Source organism: Ascaphus truei, chromosome 1 (genome assembly GCF_040206685.1).
Source record: "Ascaphus truei isolate aAscTru1 chromosome 1, aAscTru1.hap1, whole genome shotgun sequence".
Taxonomy (NCBI): domain Eukaryota; kingdom Metazoa; phylum Chordata; class Amphibia; order Anura; family Ascaphidae; genus Ascaphus; species Ascaphus truei.
Genome location: NC_134483.1, coordinates 311,524,251 through 311,549,590, shown reverse-complemented (window position 1 = coordinate 311,549,590; position 25,340 = coordinate 311,524,251). Strand labels below are relative to the sequence as shown.

Here is a 25,340-nt window from a genome sequence, read left to right as displayed (position 1 = left end):
GGGAGGTGATTGAAGTGAATGTCGGGGAGCCACTGCTCGGGATCTGCCGGGCCTGGGACCAGTGCCGTCTTAACACATGGGCATGCTGGGCAGTTGCCCGGGGGCCCCATGCTAATCTATGCACAGACCAGAATTTAACACCAATTTTCCAATCACCCGCCTCAACATTCAAATCTCCCGCTAACTCGGTAGAAGGAGAAAAATTACGACTTGTAGCGGAGAGTTGGCAGGGCCCAGTGCACTGCTTTGCCCGGCGGCCTATAATGCTGTTAAGACGGCCCTGCCTGGGACTGTAGTCCCAGCTCTCCCCTCTGTTAGCCACAGAACCATTGTTGAAAATCGCTGTACTAGTTTTTTTTCATTCTACCTATTATATTTTTGGACCTAAATTTGTAAAGCTGGTAAAAAAAAATATCTTGCATATGAAACAACCACATTTAAAATGGTATAAAAGCAATAAAGCGCTTACATGTTATTACACCTGTAATTTTTTTTTTTATGAATAATAATATTGATGATAATAATAGTAATTAACAGCAATAATAATTTTTTTAAAAGAGCAGTAATAATCATAGATATCATTTCATTTTATATTTGCAGGATACATTGGCCCAGCTCTCGTATTTTAATGTATTTAGCCCTGTTTTTTTTTTTTTTTAACACATAGGACAGAACTACACATGGCAGATTGCTTTTACTGTAGGTGAAAACCCAACCATACTTCTCATATTTGAAATCAGATGACCAGTGTGAATTCTACTACTAATAATAATAATATAAATGTTCATTCTTTTTTGTTTCAGGTATGCAGTGTACAAAAGATGAGCTTTTCAGGGAGGTCCATGGCTGGGTTGTGTCCTTTTCCATGGTAGGATATCCAACTATCTCTTGACAAGTTCAAGCTGAGGAAATGGCTGAGCAGCAACAGATGAAAACTTCCTTCCTCTTTATCCAGCTGCAGTCACCAAGCAAATCTGCTGAACTTTCACAGAAGGCAGAGGCAAGTTTCTTAGCTGTGAGAGGAGGAGAAGCATGTGACCCAATGAGGCCAGATTCTCCCGTGAGAGGAGACACGCAGCCTGCCTGCAGCAGGATAAAGAGTGTAGTGTGCACAGCCCAATCCTCCTCCACTGGGGTCTCATGTGTGAACATCTGCACAGCAATGAGCAATGGCACTGAAAGAAGCCCGAGTGCTGCCCAAGCAGACGCCTTGCCACATGTGGTCAATGCCAAGGATAAGACATTCCTCCCTGATCAAGGGGCAGCTTTGGATAACACACTGCGAGAAACTACAGCCCATTACAAGGCTGCTTTCTCAGAGCATAGCCGGGACCAGCATTCCTCTCCCCCATCCTGCCCCAGCTATTCTTACAGCTGTTGGAATACAAGGGATCTTCCGTGTAGCTCAGGAGAGGACAAGGTCTGGTGGAAGGTGGAGGTCTGTAAATCTACACTGGTGAAGACACCTATCCTTTTAAGAAGCCCCGAGAGGAAAAGTTTCCGAGACGCTGTGGTAGAGAAATCAAGCGGTTTAGCTGGACTGTCTCTCAACCCAGAGGTTCAGATGCCTGCCACTTCCCATGCTGTGACCGTGACATCCCCATCTGCCAGCCCTGTGAAGATGGAGAAGGTAAGACACGTAGTGCTGTGCTTTAATGTAGAGGAGCAGAGTCACATTAAACAAGGGGTTAATTAAATGAGACCCAGTTTGCTATGGGATTGACAAATGAGAATAATAATTTAAAAAAAACTATTGTAAATGTCTTGAAAAATTACATTTTGCGAACTAAATAAGTAGCATGTCAGTCACACACAGATTACGTTGACTATTGCATATCCAATTAATATTCCATGTAATACCATTGACAAATTATGTTATCATTGTACATATTAACGTATAAAGAATATAGTGCACATGAACAAGTTTGAAAAATAGATACAGAGAAATAGAGTACAGTACACTAGATGTTTGTACATTTGTAAGATGAATATATGAGTCAAAGTTACTGAATGAATGTATTTTGCAATAAGGGTGTAGAACTATATATGTAATTGTTAAAGTTAACACTGTGTAGGATGAATAGTTGCATTTAGCAATAGCTGGTGTTTATGCTGTGTATGGCTACACTTATAGCGACGGCGACGTCACGCCAAGGTCGCTAGAAAAATCATATTGACTTGACTTCCAGCGATCGCGACCAAGTCGTCGCTGCGTCGCTTCTTCTATAAGCGCACACGACGGCGGCAATACATTTGTTTTACCGCGACGTCGCGTCGCCGGCACTATGAGCGCAGCCTATGGCTGGGTGAGTAGAGTGGTATTGGAGTAAATACGTTTTGTTACATGAAACAAACAACGCATACACAAAGTATTGTAGTAGAACAAAAAATATGTTGTGAACTATTGTGCATAATAATGTTTTACAGTGTCTGAGGTGGCTTAAAAAAAAGTAGTGGTACTTTTCCTGGTTTAAAAAAAAGATCTACAGTGTATATGTATTAAACATTTGGCCAAAACGCTTTAAATCATGTTTTAGAAAGATTTATCAAATATTTATGCTGGGAAAATAGAAATAGAAAAGGGATGGCTTTTTCAAATGAATTTTTTTTTCATAAAAAAATTAAATAAGTAGAATTGTATGTTTGTAAATAGAAATAAGTAGTGGTATTCAGGGTGTGAAAATAAAAAAGTAGTCGTGCCCTTACTACTGTACCATTACACTTCAAGCGCTAATATTTTACTATTTAGTTCATAAATAGAGACTGTCGTATGCAGAGTACAGCAAGTCAATTTTCTCGCCAGTCATGTCTTCAGTTGACGCTCTTACTCTTAAGTTTTACTAGACTTGCAATCCTACAGTATGTGATTCAGCAACATTATATATCATAATATACATAGATACAGGAAAGAAGGAAGCACACCCATATTGTGTGATTATGTGAGATATATTATCAATGTTTCTTTCCCCCACGGGAAGTTGGTGACAAAGGTCCCATTCGTGGACCGAAACGTTGGTTTTGTGTTTATTTTTTCAATACACTTGTTTGTTCAATTCTGGAGTGCTGCCTGCTGATTTCGTTTGCAAACGGTATCGTATTGCATATATAGATATATATCTATACATCTATTTATCTATATATATATATCTCACATTCACATGTCTTAGGTAGGTCTGTAACCCTGCTTTTCACCATTATCACCTAGCATACAGTGCTTCCACTGCAGCAATTGATTCTGGGAAATTACATGCAAATGAGCACACAGTGCCACCTTTTGTCTCAAGTCCATTATTACATGGAGCCCTTAAGACAATGCTCGCTGTTTTAAACATAGCCTGGGATGAGATGCAAAGCTAGTGAACCCATTCACAGACAGACTGTCTGTGAGGGGTTTCAGTGGCTTTGCATCTCCTCCCAGGCTATGTTTAAAACAGCGAGCATTGTCTTAAGGGCTCCATGTAATAATGGACTTGAGACAAAAGGTGGCACTGTGTGCTCATTTGCATGTAATTTCCCAGAATCAATTGCTGCAGTGGAAGCACTGTATGCTACGTGATAATGGCGAAAAGCGGGGTTGCAGACCTATCTAAGACAAGTGAATGTGCTCACAAGTAATATTTTTATATGCTATACGGTGGAGGGTTTTTAGTAACCTTTTCACCCAGCATAACCTAAATAATGTGTGTGTGTGTATATATATGTTTATGTATGTATATATGTATGTATATATGTGTGTGTGTGTGTGTGTGTATATATGTCAGAAGAATGATTAGGCGCAGACATGTGGAGAAAAGAGAAACAATCATACGGTAGTACAGTATATCTAAATAAGCAGTGTTCGACAAACCTATACATTTGCACGCCCCGGGCGAGTGGATTTAACATCGTGGCGAGCTCCTATTGGCCCAAGCAGCACACGTGTGGTACTAGGTGGCGAGTAGATTGTTTGTTGATTTGTCGACCACTGTAAATAAGGATATCCAAAACATGGTAATATATGCACTTCCAGTTAGGTCGATAAATATATGCCTTTTGTCCACTTAGGGGACAGGGAACACAGCTTGGGGTTCTTGTCACATCCAAAAGAAGATCTCCCACACTCTCTGGTAGCTGCAGCAACAAGATCCCATGGTCATTTGTAATTAACCTAGATAGACAGCTTCCATCTCCGAGATAGTTCCCGTTTAGGGGACAAGGCAGGGAGAAAAAGGCTATATAGTGTAAAATCGTTTAATAACAATAATTGTAAAATACCTTACAGGTAATGCACTCACACTTTGTAAGTGGGATATGAGCAGTTGAGAGTATTGTAACTGAGTCTCTCACACTCAGTACTACACCGAATCCAGCACCGGCGTTCACCCGCGATCACTTCCGCATCGCGTGGTCATCGCGTCGTCTAGCGGGATCTCGGCTCTACTGCAGACTCCGGCTCCGTGGTGGAAATTCAGTCTCTCACTGGATCTTTCCCTGCTAGCATACACCCTACGCGTTTCTCCAATGTGGCTTCGTCAGGGGACGATACCTAATACCTGTCCCTACCTAGGGTTATATATACACCTCTCATTGCTGATTGGCCATTCCTAAAATCTGCTTTCAATTGGAATAAAGAGTCCATATTCATTTACATGTACAGTATTCCCTATTACTGTGAGCATTAATGAGAATTGTAGAAAGACACCATATATTTTAATTATTAACCTGATAACCTATTTGTACATAGAATTTATCGTACTATTCATAAACAAAAATAGAGGGGAATGCGTTCTGGGTGTAATACTCCATGCATTTGATTAAGTACACCTTGCTCCCTACAGATTATACAGTACAGAATCAGATGTACAGATGGCCAATTACATCATATTTAATTCTATTAACACATTCGTATTATACCTCACACACCTATATACATTGATTCAGTTCTTAATTATAAAAAAGCACTTTACATTTAACACCATTACACAGTTTACATAATTAATAAAAATAAAATAAAAAAATCACCAGACTAATACATTACTTTGAGTTATAATTATTAGCTTAATAGTTAAAATATATGGTGTCATTCTACAATTCTCATTAATGCTCACAGTAATAGGGAATACATGTAAAGGAATATGGACTCTTTATTCCAATTGAAAGCAGATTTTAGGAATGGCTAATCAGAAATGAGGTGTATATATAACCCTAGGTAGGGACAGGTATTAGGTATCAGCCCCTGACAAAGCCACATTGGAGAAACGCGTAGGTTGTAAGCTAGCAGTGAAAGATCCAGTGAGAGACTGAATTTCCACCACGGAGCCGGAGTCTGCAGTAGAGCCGAGATCCCGCTAGACGATGCGATGACCACGTGATGCGGAAGTGAACGCGGGTGAACGCCGGTGCTGGATTCGGTGTAGTACTGTGTGAGAGACTCGGTTTCAATACTCTCAACTGCTCATTTCCCACTTACAAAGTGTGAGTGCATTACCTGTAAGGTATTTAATAAGTATTGTTATTAACCGATTTTACACTATATAGCCTTTTTCTCCCTGCCTTGTCCCCTAAACGGGAACTATCTCGGAAATGGAAGCTGTCTACCTAGGTTAATTACAAAGGGGATCATTTGCCGCAGCTACCAGAGAGTGTGGGAGATCTTCTTTTGGTTGAGACAAGAACCCCAAGCTGTGTTCCCTGTCCCTGAAGTGGACAAAAGGCATATATTTATCAACTTAACTGTAAGTGCATTTCTTACCATGTTTTGGATATTCTTATTTGTATGTAACGGGTATTCCCCCACCCAATCGCATATAGAGTGTATGTGAGGGGGAACCTATATGTTACCAGGTGTGGTGCGTTATACCTGTCAGGCCCACAGGAGGTCTGAGCCTCCGCTAGTGAGAGCCTGGTCTGCTTCTCTGGAACGTTTCTTGTCAGCGCCTCCACCTATGTGAGATTCTAGGAGTGTAGAGTGGCTCTCACATAGGAACATCCATAAAGTAACCAGCCCACACCAAAGGTTATGGCTAAAAGGGTTTACTATATGGCAAATAACATAACATAACATACTTCAACAATATGATATTGACAGTGTCCCTCTATAACACTAATAGGCACAACTACCCGGTCACCACGCAGGGCTTTGTACCCCACACGTTATATCAATAGTCCCAAATGTCCCACAATACCCCAAGTGAGTGACTGCTGGTAAAGTTAGTGCACTTATAGATACCTGCCCGGGCACACGTCCGTGCCCGGGTGTAAAGCTCTTCAAAAAGGGTCTGACGCAGGAACAGGAATCCGCCTCCACGTGAGGTGTCTCCCTCGTGGAGTGTCGCACCCACAGAAAGTCTCTTGCTGTAGAGCCTGTCTGAGCCCAGACACAGGCCGCGATCACTGAGTGCAACTGGCACCGGTGATATCACATAGAACTGGGTACTATAGAAAGCAACCCCCCCCCCCCCTTGCACTGAAAGGGGGCTTTCCTGAAACTGCCAAACTAACTGATGTGGCTGCACTGCAAGCCACACTGTCTCTTCTTGTCAGAGCACACAGCACTGCAGCTGTGTCACTGACAAGACTCAGACTCGGATAAGGGCAGGGTCCCTACCTAAGGGGCCTTCCCTATGAACTTATCCACTAACCAAGTGGGGAGTTGGGCCTACCTTGGCCTGGGGTGTCTGGGGCCTAGTACAGCAGAGCACTGCACCTGTGTACACTACCTTCCCCAATCGCTTCCTGGATGCAACTGACAAAACCCTGTCTGCACACAACATTGTATCTTCTTTGCTGCAGGAGAGGCTGCCAGCTCTATTGGCTTCAATGCTGCCTGTGACCAGGGTGAAAGTGCAGTCCCCAGAGGCTGCTGGGAATTGTAGTTCTTGGTACAGCTCTTTCCTCTGGGGACCGCGTGCGCGATCTTTACTGCGCATGTCTGAAGCTGTAATGGCCGCCGCTACTCTTAACTGAGCATGCGCAACTTCCAAGAGCTCTTGCACACATGTAATGGCCACCTCTATGCTTGCCAAACTCTGTGCATTGCACGGCACAGGCGCGAACTCCCGCGCCAACCTCAACATGGCCGCCGCAATTGCTCTGCTTACGCGCAAGCCTCCGCACATGCATGAACACATTAAACATGGCGGCGTCCTGTCGCAGCTGCCACCGGGAGCCCCCGGGAACGCGCTCGCCCCCGCAGCAGCACACACGCAAGGGGGAAAGAAACCTGCAGACAGGGAGACCAGAGGGACCCTGGCTACATGTATATACTACCCTATGATTGTTTCTCTTTTCTTTTCCCCACATGTCTGCGCCTAGGTCATTCTTCTGACATTGTCTATAACGGCATATGTGGAGCCGTGGACCTAATTGGCAGCAGGTTGTGTAGGGAAAGTTAATATTAAGGGTTTACACCTCTGTGTGTGGTATTTCAATTAGAAGTTTTAGTTTGTTTTGATATTTGTTTTAAGTTGCGCTGTTTGTATCTTGTCTATGTCTATCTCTATCTCGTAAAAAAAGAAAAACAGGCACACCAAATGGCACAATAAATGTCTTTATTAGCTCAAAGTTTAGGCTGAAAAAGGCTTTATGACCCTTTTAAGTTAGCAATTGCACCCGCTCCAGTCTTTTGTATTATTACTGTTTTTGTGTGCCCTGACTCCTTTACTATACAGTATACTGTATATAGCAACATAATATTATCTCACTTTTGCTCCTATAGCTGCAAATGACAACTCCAAATAAACACATTAATCAACATACAATTTTTTAGAATTGTGCTAAAATAGTATATTTAGTGCTACAGTATATTACATAAGCTGCTAAAGTGTCCATAACCCACTAATGCATTTTTTCTGTTTGCTTCTGGGATCAAAGTTACTTTTTCCAAATGTAAGGTTATCTCTCTGATAGAAGATTTGCTACCATGTGTAGTTTAACAGGACTTGTGAATAGACGGTTAAAGGAATATAACTGTTATATGTTGCTAATTAGTAAACCAGATATATATATATATACAGTGGTCGACAAATCACCAAAAAATCTACTCGCCACACAAAAAAATCTTCTCGCCACCTAGTACCAAACGTGTGCTGCTTCGGCCAATAGGAGCTCGCCACGATGTTAAATCCACTCGAGCAAATGTATAGGTTTGTCGAACACTGTATATATATATATATATATATATATATATATATATATAGTGCTTGACAAATCACCCAAAAATCTACTCGCCGAACCAAAAAATCTACTCGCCACCTAGTCCCGCCCCCAACCCCGCCTCTAGTCCCGCCCCCAACCCCGCCTCTAATCCCGCCCCCAGCCCCGCATTTAAAAATATCCATAAATGAAATAAATTGAATAAATTCCTAGTAAGAACATTCGTTTTTGACATAAGTTTATTTATTGTATTAAATTATACTACAATTAGTCCTTGTTACATGTGTGAGTGTAAATGTCGGATCTAGAAAAAAAAGCCAGATGTGAATGACTAGTTTCCTGAACCCCTTAACCAGTGTCTGGATGCCCCCGCTTCACAATATTTAAAGCAGCAATCCCGCCTGGGATCTTACCTGATCCGCAGTCCCTCAATGTGCAGGTACCTCATTCCCGCAATGTTATACATTGGAGGGGAGGTGTTTCCTACCTGTCTTCTGGGTTAGGGGGGGTTCCGATGTCTTCCGTGTGAAGCTTGAGTCAGATCTGGAAGAAAGCATTATAGGTTATTTCGGTGTAGAATAGGGCAGTTACGATATACAGGGTAAATAAGAGATCCAGAAACAGAGTGTGAGACAGAGAGAGTGAGAGAGAGAGAGACAGAGAGAGACAGAGAGAGTGAGACAGAGAGAGACAGAGAGAGTGAGAGACAGAGGGGAGAGAGAGAGAGGGGAGGGTGACAGAGAGGGGAGGGTGACAGAGAGGGGAGGGTGACAGAGAGGGGAGGGTGACAGAGAGGGGAGAGAGACAGAGGCAGAGGGGAGAGAGATGGGGGGGTAACTGACTGACGGGGGGGAGGTATCTGACTGACGGGGGGGGGGGGGGGTAACTGACTGACCTGGGGGGGGGGGGTAACTGACTGACCTGGGGGGGTAACTGACTGACCAGGTAACTGACTGACTGGGGGAGGTAACTGACTGACCAGGTAACTGACTGACCTGGGGGGGGTAACTGACTGACCAGGTAACTGACTGACTGGGGGAGGTAACTGACTGACCTGGGGGGTAACTGACTGACTGGGGGAGGTAACTGACTGACCTGGGGGGGTAACTGACTGACCAGGTAACTGACTGACAAGGGGAGGTGACTGACTGACCTGGGGGGGTAACTGACTGACCTGGGGGCGTAACTGACTGACCTGGGGGGGTAAATGACTGACCTGGGGGGGTAACTGACTGACCAGGTAACTGACTGACTGGAGGGGGTAACCGACTGACTGGGGGGGTAACTGACTGACTGGGGGGGGTAACTGACTGACTGGGGGGGGGTAACTGACTGACGGGGGCTAACTGACTGACTGGGCGGGTGGGGGGTAACTGACTGACGGGGGGGTAACTGACTGATGGGGGGGTAACTGACTGACGGGGGGTAACTGACTGACGGGGTGGGTAACTGACTGATGGGGGGTAACTGGGTGGGGAGGTAGTGACTGACTGGGTGACTTTGACTGACTGGGTGGGGGGGTGACTGATTGGAGGGGTACCTCTGGTGTTCTACACACCCCCACACACTCTCCCATATATACACACACACACACACACACACACACACACACACACACACACACACACACACACACACACACACACACACATATATATACACACACACACACACACACACACTATCCCATATACACACACACACACACACACACTATCCCATATACACACACACACACTCTCCCATACACACACACACACACACACACACACACACACACACACACACACTATCCCATATACACACATACACACACACACTCTGTGGGGGGGGGGGGAGCGGAGACTGACACGGGGACCAGGAGGAACACTCGCCCTGCTGTCTTGTGGCCCGCGCGAGCAGTAACGGGGACCGGAAACCGGAGGGGAAGCGGGAGCGGAGACCTGAAACCAGGGGGAACACCCACGCTGCCATCTCGCGGCCCGTGCGAGCAGTAACGGGGACCGGAAACGGGAGGGGAAGCGGGAGCGGGTACCTGAAACCAGGGGGAACACCCGCGCTGCCATCTCGCGGCCCGCGCGAGCAGTAACGGGAACCTAGGGGGAGCGGAGACCGGAGGGGAAGCTGTAGCGGGGACCGGAGACCGGAGGGGAAGCTGGAGCAGGGAGCGGAGACCAGAGCGGGAGCGGGGAGCGGAGACCGGAGGGGAAGCTGGAGCAGGGACCAGAGCAGGGAGCGGAGACCGGAGGGGAAGCTGGAGCAGAGACCGGAGCGGGAGCGGGGAGCGGAGACCGGAGGGGAAGCGGGAGCGGGGAGCGGAGACCGGAGGGGAAGCGGGAGCGGGGACCGGAGAGGGAGCGGAGACCAGAGGGGAAGCGGGAGCCGGGACCAGAGACCAGGGGGAACACCCCCACTACACGTGTGGCAAAGGAGCGTGGGACAGAGGGGAAGCGCCTGGGCAGCAGCCGCGGGACCCACCCAGCCTACCACACGCCCCGGGCAGCAAGCAGGGATCGGGGGCAGGGGGGGTTGGGGCTGACCCTAAATGCTTGAACCACAGCCCTTCCTCAGAAACTAGGTGAATCCCTCCGACACAGCCAGGAAGTATTGTAGTTTAAAACAGGAAGAGGCGCCAAAGCCTCTGCATCAGGAACATACCCGCGTCACACCAATCAGGGAGGGGGATTATTTTTATTTATTTTTTTTTAAATGGCGCGAGCAGGGGAATTCCTAGAGCCGCAGCAACGGCTCGCCAGCGGCCTAAATCCACTCGCCACGGGCGTGTAGTTATAATTGATTGTCGAGCACTGTATATATATATATATATATATAGACAGAAAAAAGACTGCGCTCAACAGGTAATAAAGATCTAAATGTAGTTAATAAACAGTATTGATTAGCATAATTGATTGACTATACATAAATTAAATTCTAATAGAATAGCTGAATTATTACTGGTATTTTCTATACATGCTAAACTAAAATCAATGGGTGTAATTGTGGACCTGTATATAATAAACTAAAATAGCTAAAACCCTAAATCACTAATACAAATACATGAACTAAGTAATATAATAATATAATAAAATACAAATTTCTGTGAAAGAAAAAATATATATTAAAATTAAAATTAAAATAAAAAGAGAAAATGAAAAATGAAAAAAAGGGATTCAAAAATAGGATCTGGCAGCTCTCCACAAGGACCAACGACCTCCCAGGAATCTGCGAACAACAAAAAAAGAAAGCGCCCGATCCTAGTGCAATATGAAAAAAAACACTTTTAATACAATCGATTGGGTCCAACAAAAATACACTCACAAACAAATAAAAGGTAAAAGCATGTTATGAGTATACTCATTCGCCTCCACGTGCTGCTGTAACTCCGTTTGTAGACTGCTCTCTCTTGGGTGAAGTGTCTGCTTCTCCAGTAGCCCTTATCGGTGCATGAACTATGAGAGCCTCTGGAACCGTGACCTCTACTGGCAAACCGCTCCCTTCAAGGATAGAGCTCCGGCCTTTCCCGTAGTTATCCGGTGGGTATCGGGGTTGGAACTGTAACCCGGAAGTGTAATCGCCCCCTCTGTGTAAACCGGATGCGGAGCAACGGATGTGCGACCCCGCTGTTGAGATCTTATTGTACCGGCAAAGTTCCAAAGTCCTGACACAACTGTGCAATGATAAAAGGCAGCAAAACGGAGGATTTTTTATTGGTATCCAGACCAGTTTTTATTATTACTCGTTCGCTGCCGTTTTGCTGCCTTTTATCATTGCACAGTTGTGTCAGGACTTTGGAACTTTGCCGGTACAATAAGATCTCAACAGCGGGGTCGCATATCCGTTGCTCCGCATCCGGTTTACACAGAGGGGGCGATTACACTTCCGGGTTACAGTTCCAACCCCGATACCCACCGGATAACTACGGGAAAGGCCGGAGCTCTATCCTTGAAGGGAGCGGTTTGCCAGTAGAGGTCACGGTTCCAGAGGCTCTCACAGTTCCTGCACCGATAAGGGCTACTGGAGAAGCAGACACTTAACCCAAGAGAGAGCAGTCTACAAACGGAGTTACAGCAGCACGTGGAGGCGAATGAGTATACTCATAACATGCTTTTACCTTTTATTTGTTTGAGTGTATTTTTGTTGGACCCAATCGATTGTATTAAAAGTGTTTTTTTTCATATTGCACTAGGATCGGGCGCTTTCTTTTTTTGTTGTTCATATATATATATATACATATATATATATATAGCCAGGTCTCCCCAGCCTGTCAGCACCCCCCTCACCTTGCTGGCGATCGCGAGTGCCGCCGAGTCCAATGGCGGCCCCGCCCGGCGATCGCAGTGGTGAGGGCGGTCAGGCCCCGGCTCGGGGGTTGCCAGGGCCGGTTGCCAAGGCCGCACGCGCGTCGCAGGACTCCCGGCGCTCCCGGAGCCGGGCGGTGAGGGCGCCGCCATTGCACAGTGACTCGCGCATGCGCAGGAAGGTCACTAGAGCTAGGGAGAAGTCGCGCGAGCGTGAGAATAGGCAGAGAAAGGTTGAGCCGGCCATTAGATGTTCGCGCATGCGCAGGAGAATCGCGCACGCGGCCCCAATGTATTTACAGGCGCCCCAGGACTACAATTCCCATAGGGCCTAGCGAGGGAGGCACCAGGTGCCTCATAGGAACCAATAGGGCTGCAGGATTGTGCTGGAGAGAAAGATAAATTTCGCGGGCTTGCAGCACGCTTGTCAGTTGGAGCAGCGGAGCAGAAGGGAAGGAAGGGTGCAGGGAACGAGTGAAGCTCTTGCATCGTGTAAGGTCCCCCTCTCCCAGGTAGGCCCCAACTCTCCACCAGGTTAGTGGGTAATTGATAAGAGACGGCCCCAGGTAGGGACTCTGCCCTTAGCGTGAGTGCTGTCTTGTCAGAGTCACGGCTGTCAGTGCTGTGAGGTCTGACAGGCAGCCACAGTGTTGTGCAGCACGTTTGCTGTACGTACCAAGTAGGTGGCAGTGCGTTACTGCAAGTACTAGGTACTAGTTAGTTAGAGTTAGGACCGGGAAGAGCTAGGGGGACGGGATAGGCCAGTTAACTCCTTAGGTCCCAGGTAGGTCCTCACTCCCCAGCATGTGGTGCTACAGGGACAGGCCCTAGGTTAGGGACCGTGTCATGTAGTGCCAGTGATAGACAGGGACACAGCGGACGCTGCGCTTCCTGAAAGGAGACTTGGGCTCAAGTCTGTGCCCAGAGACAGAGACTATCTTCAGGGTGGGATCGCCCCTGGCGGACCCCAAGCAAGGAACCACCGGATCAGACGGGATCACCGGTCGACAGATACTTTGCGAAGTCCTTGCAGGCCCGAGTGCAGGAGCACTCGGCAGGTACTCTATATAAGTGCACCAACAAATCATAACATTCTCTTGACACATAGTGGCAGCGCTGACCACGGGACAAAGGGGTTGGGCTGTGGGCACCGTGTGGGGATATTATAATGTTGTGATGTTATGAGTATGATGTAATAGTTATCCTTTGTTCATTCAGTAAACCTGTTATCTATAATACTGGTGTACAGTATGTGGTTTCTGGGTAGGTTCCTATGTTAGGGTCATTCTACATTCCCATAGAATCCTACATAGGTGGAGGCGCTGAAACCAAGAAACGTTCCAGAGGATTCACCCCAGGCTCTCACTAGCGGAGGCTCAGGCCTCCTGTGAGCCGGACAGGTATACGCACCACACCTGGTAACACCGTATGTTCTTCGCACCCACACTATATCTGAGATTGGGTGGGGGAATACCCGTTATATATATAATATATATATATATTTGTTATTACTAAGCCACTTCTAATTTTAGGAATGAGAATTTTTGTAGTACTGTTATTAAAGTCTGTACAATAGAGTTAAACGTGCATTCACCATCTGCTTTGTGCTAGCTGCTTTGCCTGACCTGGGTCAGTGTTATGTTTTTTGCAAAGTTGCTGAGATTTGCTTCATTCCTGTTAAGAAAAAACTTTACAAAAAGTTTGAAAAACACAAAATATTTTGGTCAAACCTTTGTCGCCAAAAAGATCTATCAAAATAGCCGATATTGTTAAAAAATTGCTATTTCACTTTTTTAAGTGGCAAGAGAACAGCCCTTCAAAAAACGTTTGTCAAACTTTCATCAAATTTTGAAATCAAGCATGCAATGCCAATTGACTTTTTAAGTGAACTTGTTGCAAATAATTGATTTGAATTAACTTTTTTGCTAAACCAAATAGGGTGAAACACCCAATGATCACTAATGTGCGCTATTAGACCCCACTCGTAAACCTTGTAAATGGTATATACTTCTGTTCAATTTCCGCTGCTCGAGGCCCTTTGAAGGGGAACCTTTCCTCGTTCCCCGCAAACAATAGTAGAGACAAAAAACACAAGGGGAGTGCAGATTAAAATAAAATATATATACAGGCATACCCCGCTATAAGGACACTCACTTTAAGTACACTCGCGAGTAAGGACATATCGCCCAATAGGCAAACGGCAACTCACGCATGCGCCTGTCAGCACGTCCTGAACAGCAATACCGGCTCCCTACCTGTACCAAAGCTGTGCGCAAGCGGGGAAACTATAGAGCCTGTTACACATGTGTTATTTACATCAGTTATGCACGTATATGACGATTGCAGTACAGTACATTCATATAAGTGGGGAAAAGGGAGTGCTTCACTTTAAGTACATTTTCACTTTACATACATGCTCCGGTCCCATTGCGTACGCTATTGCGGGGTATGCCTGTATGTAAAAAATAAATAATAAATCAAGATAAATACCAAAGGTGGACTGGCTAATATTTTAGCCAGAATTACCTGACACTTCGAGGGCGCTCAAGAGGATGTTAGGACCTCAGTCAATTCACTCTTTTCAGTGTATTCTACGTGAATGCGGGATTTATTAATAGATATAATCAATAATACAAATATTCACACGGCCTTGTGAGTTCGATCTTCTCAAAGGTTTCTTGTCTTTAATTCTCCCACGGGGTGGTATTGCTCCTCAACTCCTCTCTGTAGAGTCTTCCTGTCTTGTTTGCATGGCTTCTCACCTGGTCTCCTTGGAGTGGTGGGGGCAGATGAACGTATGGGATGAGAGAATACGGCAATATCATCAAACAGTTTGGCAATATGGCCAAACTAACCTGACACCATAACAGTGCACATGGGTACAAATACCGCAGTCAATGCACTCCTATGTGTACTAGGTATACTAGCTGGGGATTGGAGAATATAATATTATACACACATGGCCTTTTGTGAGTACAATCTCCAAATGGTATCTTTATTCGTTTTTCCCTGAAGGATTCTTGCATCACCTTGGTGGTTCTTAAACTTGATATAACACACCCACTTGATACTTAGGGCGACACACCTCTCTTACAGCACTTCTGATGGTTTAGGGGGTAAGTGATGTGAAAAATACATATATATATATTTATATATATATATATATATATATATATATATATATATATATATAAATAAATACTTACACAGCCTTGTGTAAGCAAAGGCTTTTCAAAGGTCTCTTTTCCACTCCCGGCACCGCTAGAGCGCAGGTATATTCTCCAAAGAATAGCAGCCAGGTATAAAAGTCCAGAATTTATCAAAACTAATAAACGTAAATAACATAACACAGTATCACACACAGTCCCAGTAGTTGTTGTCGAAAGAGGGGCTTGCTGCCTTGGCACATACGGACATACGGCGGTGGAACGCACCGCTGGAACGCACCCTGTGAGATTGTTACGGTAGCCACTAAGGGACAAAAAACAGATGTCGTACTCCGTATCCAGTTCGAGCAACGTGTTTCACCATAAGTTCCTGAGCGCCTGATGAAGCTACGGTGAAACGCGTTGCTCGAACTGGATCCTGGACACGGAGTACAGAGATCTTCTGTTTTTTGTCCCTTAGTGGCTACCGTAGCGTTCTCACAGGGTGCGTTCCAGCGGTGCGTTCCACTGTCGTATGTCCGGAAGCGGAGGCGAGGAGCGTGCCAAGGCAGCAAGCCCCTGAGTTTCTACAACAACTACTGGAACTGTGTGTGATACTGTGAGTGTTATGTTATTTACGTTTTTTAATTTTAATAAATTCTGGACTTTTATACCTGACTGCTAATCTTTGGAGAATATACCCGGGAGTGGAAAAGAGACCTTTGAAAAGCCTTTGCTTACACAAGGCTGTGTAAGTATTTATCTATATATATGTATTTTTCACATCACTTACCCCCTAAACCATCAGGAGTGCTGTAAGAGAGGTGTGTACCCCTAAGTATCACGTGAGTGTGTTATATCAAGTGTAAGGACCACCAAGGTGATGCAAGAATCCTTCAGGGAATAACGAATAAAGATACCATTTGGAGATTGTACTCACACTAGGCCGTGTGAGTATATAATATTATATTCTCCAATCCCCAGCTAGTATACCTAGTACACATAGGAGTGAATTGACTGCGGTATTTGCACCCACGTGCACTGTTATGGTGTAAGGTTAGTTTGGCCTTATTGCCAAACAGTTTGATGATATTGCCTTAATCTCTGATCCCATACATTCATCTGCCCCCACCACTCCGAGACCAGGTGAGAAGCCATGGAGACAAGACAGGAAGACTTACAGAGAGGAGTTGAGGAGCAATACCCCCCCCTGGGAGAATTAAAGACACGAAACCTTTGAGAAGATCGAACTCCCATAAGGCCGTGTGAATATTTGTGTCACGGTAACTTATGACAAGATATAATATACACCAAATAACTGGGTTGAACTGAACAAGGCTTAGATATAATAAAATATATTTATTCCTTAAATAGGTGAACACAGCAATATAGTACAATTAACAGGCAAGAAGGTAACACTTAGGGTTGGGGGATGAAGAAGTATCAGATAGCAATTCTCCAGCAATCAGGTGACATTCAAGATGTAATCAGAAGACAAAGACTGTAGGGTTGACCACAGCTTATATACCTTTGTAACCCTATTCTTAACATTGAATACAGACTATTGGAGAACAATTATCTGTATCCAATCTCTAACGTGGGAACACAGTTTAACCCATGCCCCCCAGCTTGTTAGCCCATGCGTACTGGGACTCTGAGGGTCTCATTTCTGTCGCCCCACATTTAAATCAGGGGCGCCGACCAGTCTACCAAATGAAGTATCTGGCAGGATCTTCCTTGTTTGTAGGTGTAAGATATAACACTTACAAACCACTCCAGTTTGATGCTTCTCCGCCCTCAGGTAAACAATTAGAGTGGCAGAGTCTTTTGATCAGTACTTGGTTTCTAGACTTTGGATCGCCCCCCTGACTATCTGCATTCCTTTGTGTGAAGGAATCTTCGCGGGTTTTTATCCCCGCTTTGGAATACAATATTAAAGTTAAAACACAAACATATTAAAATATCCGGTTCCGTTAGGTCCAGCGGGTCCAAACTTCCAAGACCTTAATGCCGGAACTGGGACATTATAGGGTCCAAGTTTCAGCCCGCTGTGACCTTCAGAACCGGAGATACACAAATATCACTTAAACCGTTTCATACTTTAACACAAAATTCTCCGCTGTAAAATAAATCACAGTTTTTCACTAAATCCCCATTGAAAACAATGGGCTCCGCCGCCATAGACTTTCAATGATAACCCGCCACCATTGGCGGCTATGGGAGTCTGCTGCCATAGACTTTCAACGGGGCATCGCCGCCGTTGAAGCCTATGGGGTTTCTCCGCCACAGCCGGTCAATGGGGAACGGCCGCCATTGAAGTCTATGGGAAAAACACACAAACCTTTATGGTGGTCCATACTCCGTTGGGTTGGTCAGAGAGGGTCAGGAATGGTTTGCAGCCATGCCGGAGCCGTGACTACAGGCACCTCAAACCATGGCCCTCTGGACCCTCCAGAAACGGAGATATGGGCTTATGATTTGTAGGGTTTCGGACTTAGCCGTTTTCTCGTGCTGCTTCTGCCGCCGCCATTGGAACCTATGGCGCGACCCGCTCTATCAGCACGACCCTTTCTGGGGGTCCTGGATTTGGGGACCCGGTGGTGGTCGAGTGAGGGGAGGCCTAGGAACTAGGGGCAAAAAGAATTTTATTTCAGGTTGCCCTAGAACCTAAGATTCTCACGCCACTTGACGTTGAACTTGACTAATCAGTGATGAAAGCTCTTTTTCAGACAATGTATCCGCTTTGCGGTTTTGCGGTTTGGACGGCTGCCAACTCATTCCTGGAAAGCGCCGTCGAGGAATCTCCATTGAAGTCAATGAGCCCATTGACTTACAATGGGAAACCGCCGCTCCTCCTCTTGGACGCCACCTGCTGCTCTTAGAGGGAAACTGGTCAAAAACAGCGAGATCCGCCGTTGAAATTAATGGAGCTCCAATGGCGGCCTATGGGACCCTGCAAAATGGTGCCTGAAAAGGCGGGAAAATTAAACAAAGGGCTATAATCACTATACAACTATTAACCCTTGTCCTCCCGGATGGGTCCCAGTGTGTGTGTGTGGTGCAGACACTGACATTATAATGAAACAGGGAAACATACATTTTCATGACATAGCAAGGTGTAAACCACATTCCAGTCCACCGCAGTCCAGTTAACCCCTTGCCTCCCTGGTGAGGTCAGGGGGTGGCCATATGGGGTGCAACCCCTTTAATACCGGGCCAATCCCCCTCTCCCTCTACAATTTGTATTATTGATTATATCTATTAATACATCCCGCATTCACGTAGAATACACTGAAAAGAGTGCATTGACTGAGGTCCTAACATCCTCTTGAGCGCCCTCGAAGTGTCAGGTAAGTCTGGCTAAAATATTAATATAACCAGTCTACCTTTGGTATCCATCATTATTTATTATCTTTTACATATATTTTTTATTTTATTCTGATCTGCGCTCTCTTTGTGTTTTTTGTGTCTGCGCTATTAGTGAGGGTTGGGGTTCAACAACATTTCACAATATAATTATAGAGTTCCTAAAAGTTGGGGGAAAAAACTGGTCTAACTATTTGGAAAACTGAAATCTTGCAATTGTAGCCTTAGTCTAGCTTCTCAGGTTACCATTGTAACATTTGGACTGCACTCCGTGGTGGATTTAAAGTTTTGCTGCCCATTGGCACTTACCTTTTTGCCACCCAGAATGTCTTTTCCTGCAGCGCCACTGTCACGATGGACGCACTTATTAACACATTTATATTTTGTGGATCCCAATTGAGCAGAACAAGTTGAGCAAAATAAACTGAGTTTTATTCCCCTGATAGGCAAACACACGACAACTGCAGAATACACTTAATAATTACACTTACTGGTATAGGAATAGGGGATAATGTCCAGAAAGGTGCAAAGCACCAGAAGATTGTCTTTTAAAATGTAGTCCTTTTGCAAGGACATAAATTGCCAGCCCAATCCTTCTGTGAATGTGCAAAGTCTTTTCTGGTCCATTGGGGTTAATCAGATAACCCCCAGCAATCAGTGTCCTAACGCAGAGTTTTGTCCTTGGTTCCGATGTAATAAGACTCTTTGCGTTCCAGGAATGTGCTGCTACTCTTCTCCGCTCACATGGTAGAATGAAAAACGAAAGACAACTGGGAATAGCCTGGGTGGGATGTATATAGAGTTTGGAAGCCTATCGCCAACATACCCACCCAATCCCCCTCGTGGGAAAGTAATCATTCCCCAATCACCTACTTGCCCAAAGTTTGGAGTGGGCACTAGGGATTTACTGTTCACACAGAGCATGTGCGACAACGCCACCTTGGCTACTTAGCATAGGTGCACTCCCCTTTTTACCTGGCCCCTCTCAGGCTGGAAGGGGGAAACTCAGGGTGTGAGGTAGCACAAATGGTCAACAGGATTTCCTATTTAGCATCCATCTGGCCAATTCACACCCACTGGACTCTGGGTCTTTTGATATGTAACTTCCAGAGAGACTAACAGGCGTGGACAATGCCTGTTACCTTTGAAGCTTGCATAGGCAAGTGACCCAGCTCATAGGTGTCAAAACATTTGGTTCATGTGTGCATTTTAATGACAGGAGAAAAAAAACCTCATCCTACTTGTCCCTGTTTAAAATCTGTAGCAAAAATACACTTTATTGATCAGACCTGGTCCCCTTATTTCACAATTATATTTTTCATATGTGTGTGCTTGGGGTGTACTATACTGCAAGCACATACAATCCTGCAAAATGGGGACAACAAGGAACAGAAGATACGATAAGACATGTACAGTGCATGAAAAATTAACCCCTTCATCCCCAATGCGAAACTAGCCGAGCACACTGCCTTTATTAATGCGCTGATTACCCCCATTTTTGCAACTGCAACCCCCCTCCTTCTACAGCATCAAATGACGCCGCAACGTCACTTGACGTCGCTTTTCCATGACAACACAATGCCAAGTGATGTGACATTGTTATGGCAACGCGCCACGATGCTACAGAAGGAGGGTGGCATGAAGAAGGTAAGACACCTATACAGAGGCCCATGCTCTTCCTCTGACAATCAGTGGGGAAGAGAGCGAGACCTTTCTATATGGGAAAAAGAGAAAAAAACAGAACATGAGCAGTGGCGGCCGGAGTCTTGCGTTTATGCGCATTGGCGGCCGAGCTCGGCGCTTGGGAGACAGAGGCACCCAGCAGAGACACACACAGTGAGAGACACACACACACACACACACAGAGATAGTTAGTGTAACTATATAAGTGCAAATAGCTATAACAGAGGTGTGTGCCGTGCACGCGCTTTCTAAGTCAAACGTCTTTGCTTTTTGCCACTGACATTGTGTTTTGAATTTTAATTAAAAATATCACCATCACAAATACAATATCTGTGACAAAACAGTGACCAAAGACAAAGAAGTTTCCCTTAAAATGCGCGTGCTCAGCACACACGGCCTTTTTTAATTAATAGGGGTTATTCACAAATTCACATACAATAAATACTGGTTCAAATTCCAGGAGTAAAAAATGCATTATATTATACTGGTGTTTCCCTATTTCCCATTTTGTTTTCTCTTTTTATTATTTTTTTCTTACATTACATCATATAAGGGAGTCGAGGGGTTAAACCCCCTTTACAGGGCAAGAAACTGCAATGGTGTCGGATTTCATACCTGAACTGGGAGGTGTGTACAATGAACTCCTGATTGAGCAGGGATAAAAGGCAGGAAGTTGCCAGAGAGTGTATATTTTTCCCCAGGAGGGTATAAAGGCTTTTCCAAACCAGGAGAAACCCTGATTGTTAGGAACCCTAGGACTGAAGGAAGCAAGCAAGCCTAGAGGGTTCAGCTGGGAATCACACCAGGGTAAAGATTACTACTGGCTTAACACAGCCTACTCCCCGGAACTGGCGTTCCTGAATGGCGGAAGGAGCTACATGGAGACCTTGGGATTGGAATCCCCTGCAGATACAGATAAGAAATAAATAGGACTCTGCGATGTTTAAAGACTGTTTATTTGGATAGTACATGTTTTGGGCGGATAACCAGCTTAGCTGGCGGCCCCGTTAGAAAGGACCACACTAATGTTTAGTTAGTCTCCTGAAAGGAGTAGGTGTTGATTTATATGATTTCATTTGGCCTTAAAGGGACAGGGTTCCTATTGTTCAGTGGTCTTCTGGATAATAAACCAATCCAATTAAGCTTATCCCTCTGTCTAAGCATCTTACAGACCGGTCTGTTTCCACATCATTTTAGAAAGATTATTGGACACAGGAAAATGGGAGATACTATTTCAACCCAATTCATCCACATGTTTAAATAACTCCCTCTTTTGTAGCAGCTTCTTTAGAAAACTATCTCAATAACCTCAGATCATATCTGGAATCAGTTTCGTTTTCTTGCAGTGATTCACAGCGTCTATTGCTTCTCATAAATTGGCTACATAAGCTGCATGTGATTTCCAAGAGTAACTAAATACGGAAATATATTTGGACAGTGACGTGGTTGTCACATTTGAAGAAGTCATTGTGGTTTTAAAGGAGCAATTCATGCAGCTTTTTATTTATAATTTTTTTTAACATAAGCTCAACATGAGCTGAACCCCCAATTTATTTAAGCTCTGGGGACCCTTACTCGAGATACAGACCTCCGAATGAAGGTCCGGTATCTTGGCAAAGTTTAAAGCTCCCATGTCACGCAGGCCAATAGGAAGCTGAACCTGATGACATCACGGCTTCGTATTGGCCTGCAGGATGCAGGAGCTTTTAAACTCTCATTACGTGATACCTGCTAGCTGAGCGGAGTGGCTACCGGAGACCCCTACAGAGATCTATATCTAGTGATGTAGGCAGTTTCCAGAGCTGAAATTAACGGGGTCCCGCTTCGGAGACCCCTTGCTTTAATGCTTCATGATTTACCAATGTTTTAAATTTACAGTTTTACAATCAACATAATCTGCTGTTTGAATTTAGTTTATTGGTAAATGTGAGTTATAAATACACAGAAAACACGTCGCTGCACCAAACATACAAACATGAACACATAGTCTATCTGGTGCAAGGGAGAAATAGTTGAACAGAAACAGACATATAATCAGAAGACCATAAACAGCCCCCTATAGTTGCATTAAAAATAGATGACACATAGGTATATTGTCAACTGATAGATAGCTAGATATAAGCCAGATCCAACATATAGGATATAAAGCTAAAAGGTCACACTCAAATGAAAATAATAAAGACTTTAATGGTAATGCTATAAAATTCGACGAAACACAATAAAAATGCACAACAGGTGCATAAATAAAATCCCCTAATGTGTGAGGTAACGGTACAGAAGTGGTCAAATAATTAGACCAAGAGATGAAGCTAATAAGTCAAAAGCTAGATCAACAGCTGCTGGGTTGTGAGCACCCTAAATACAACAGGCAAATATATTTTTATACACCAGACGAAGTGGATAGCTAGTGTGTAGGCAGAATGTGAGTTACTCTGAAATTTTTTCCTGTGTAGCTGAACATTATTACATGAAATGCAGTAATGTATTCTTGTAAATTCTAGCATCACAAAGGACAGGTTTAGGGGCCTATTCTATAAGCCTCGATACGCTGCTTTTTGGCCTTTTTGGTCAAAATGCATACTGTACTACTATTCTGTAAGCCTTGATAAGTGGGTGATAAAGGCATGAATCACCAATTTTTTTCAGCCATCCAAAACACATCGCCGGGTGAGCAGCGATAAGGCACTTATCAGCAGGTTCTGAAACTCGTGCAATTCTAGTAGCCTTGATTAGTTTATTGAGGCTAATCGTGGCTCTAGAATGGAGAGTTTCTCCCAAAATCCTCATGCCAGGAAAAGTTGGCGTGAATCTGGGGAGAACTGCTGAGAAGGCGGCAAGAGAAGACTTAGAAAAAAAATGTTTTTTTCCTGCATTGATAGATTCCGGGATTCATTACCTTATTGGCTGACCGCTAAGGCACTGAAGCGAAACTTTTGCTTCTGCGGCCCACCTGTCTTCCTTGCCCCGACTCCCCCCCACCTTGTATCTGCGTCAAATGACGTTGCGGGGTCATGTAACGTCACGTGACCCGCGACGTCATTTAACGCGTGTGACATCACGTTATATTGTCCACGCGTGTTGCCATAGCGACGCGTTGCACAGCCGGCTGAATCTCAGTAAGTGGAGTGTTGCAGGTGCCTCACGCGATCCCCGGCATTTAATTTAAATGCCTTGGGGAAGTGCACAAGGCCTCTGCAACTGCCCCCGCCTTCCCTGAAAAATCTCCCGCCCCCCAGTTTGCGCACCTCTGTGCTAAGGCAATGATGGGGTTAACCTCCAGTGCCATGTTTATTGTGGGTAGCGGGGGTGGGTGAAGGTGGTATTTGGCCCTTGGTGGGTGTTCAGGCCTTGCGGGGGGGTTGCGGGTGGAGTTAACTCCTTCATTACCTTTGTGGTTAATACCATAAAGGTAATGAAGGGGTTAATCCTCCCACTACCCACCCGCTAGGTATAAAAACCCACAAAGGGCCAAATACCAACTTAACCCATCCTCGATGTCCACAATAAACATTTAAAAAACAACACTAATACCCACCTCCTGTACCCACAATAACACCCCCAACACGTACAGTACAGATCCAGACATGGATAATATCTGATTTGCCCATTATAAAAGAAAACATTACCCAGCCAGCATAAAGTAAATAAAACTTTCTACTTAACCCTGCCATCATGAAGAGCATCCTCGTCAGCATACTCCAGGTCCATGTCCTCCGTTGCCAGCAAGAGTATTTCTTTCTTTCATGGCACTTGGGCTACATGGAATCTCAAGCCATAGCTAAAGTGGAGGTCAGACAAGCATCGTTTTTTTCGCATCGTTCATTGGAATTGAAGCACGCTCACCAGAACCTGGCAGGACGATTTGTACTGAGTACTGCTACATTTTTGGCATACAGATGAATTACCTATTCTTAAAGGCTTTATGCGCCGCCCCTCCTTTGTAACGCTAAACCAAATAACGTCACACGACATTCGGTTGGAAGAATAGGTCACAGCTTTATTTTAACACCTGCTGTTAAAATCAACCAGCCTGCCCGCCAGCCCAGCTTGATCCATGCGAAAGGAGGGGGGGGGGAGATTCTTGCCCAGCAGCTAACAATTGGCTGCGCTCCCTCCCCCCCGCCCAAAGCACTGTAAAATTGGAGGGGGAGATCCTCATCAGTCGATGTTGGGCTGCATTTCCTCCCACTCCTGCTCCTAGGTCAGCTTAGGCCCAGCCTAAGGCCCCTCTGCCACCCGGAGGCCCCTCTGCCGGGCACCGGCTCCCCTTGGGACGACACGCCAACCCAAAGCTGTGACCTCTGGACTTAATTCCTCCCGCAAACTCCCCTTGATGTTATGTAGGAACACCTCCAAACCCTTTGGCGATAGATGCACACCACGCCAGCTGCTGTCCTTGGCGTCAATCTCTGTGCCTAAGAGTTTTACCGCCACGAGAGGATGAATTTGCCCACAGCCTTATTTACCTTCTTCCTAGCCTTCTCTTTCCCGGTCCATTTCCCCAGCCCCTTCCAAATCCGCCTTGGAATAATTTCGGACCAAATGATTACGACCTCCCTCCACAGCGCCTTCAAGCGGGCGCATTCCTGCTGTAACCCGTAAATTACCTCTAGAGTTTTGGTGTTGGCTGGGTCTTTCCCCCCGAGGTGTAGTACAATAACGTCCGGTTTCACCTTAAATTTTGCTAGCGCCTTGTCCAGCGCCGGTTGCAGAT

The 25,340-nt window shown here is 45.2% G+C and overlaps 1 protein-coding gene across 4 annotated transcripts in view; it reads left to right on the top strand.

The window, feature by feature from the left end:
• Positions 1 to 807: 807 nt before the first annotated feature.
• Positions 808 to 25,340, top strand: part of PSD3 (pleckstrin and Sec7 domain containing 3) — a 586,117-nt gene continuing 561,584 nt past the window's right edge. Inside the window, exon 1 of one of the 4 annotated variants that reach the window (XM_075605186.1) lies at positions 808 to 1,630. In XM_075605186.1, the coding sequence (XP_075461301.1) occupies positions 911 to 1,630 (720 nt within the window). In that variant the 5' untranslated portion in view covers positions 808 to 910. The remainder of the gene's footprint in view (positions 1,631 to 25,340) is intronic. The other 3 variants (XM_075605135.1, XM_075605145.1, XM_075605197.1) reach the window with 3 other exon arrangements.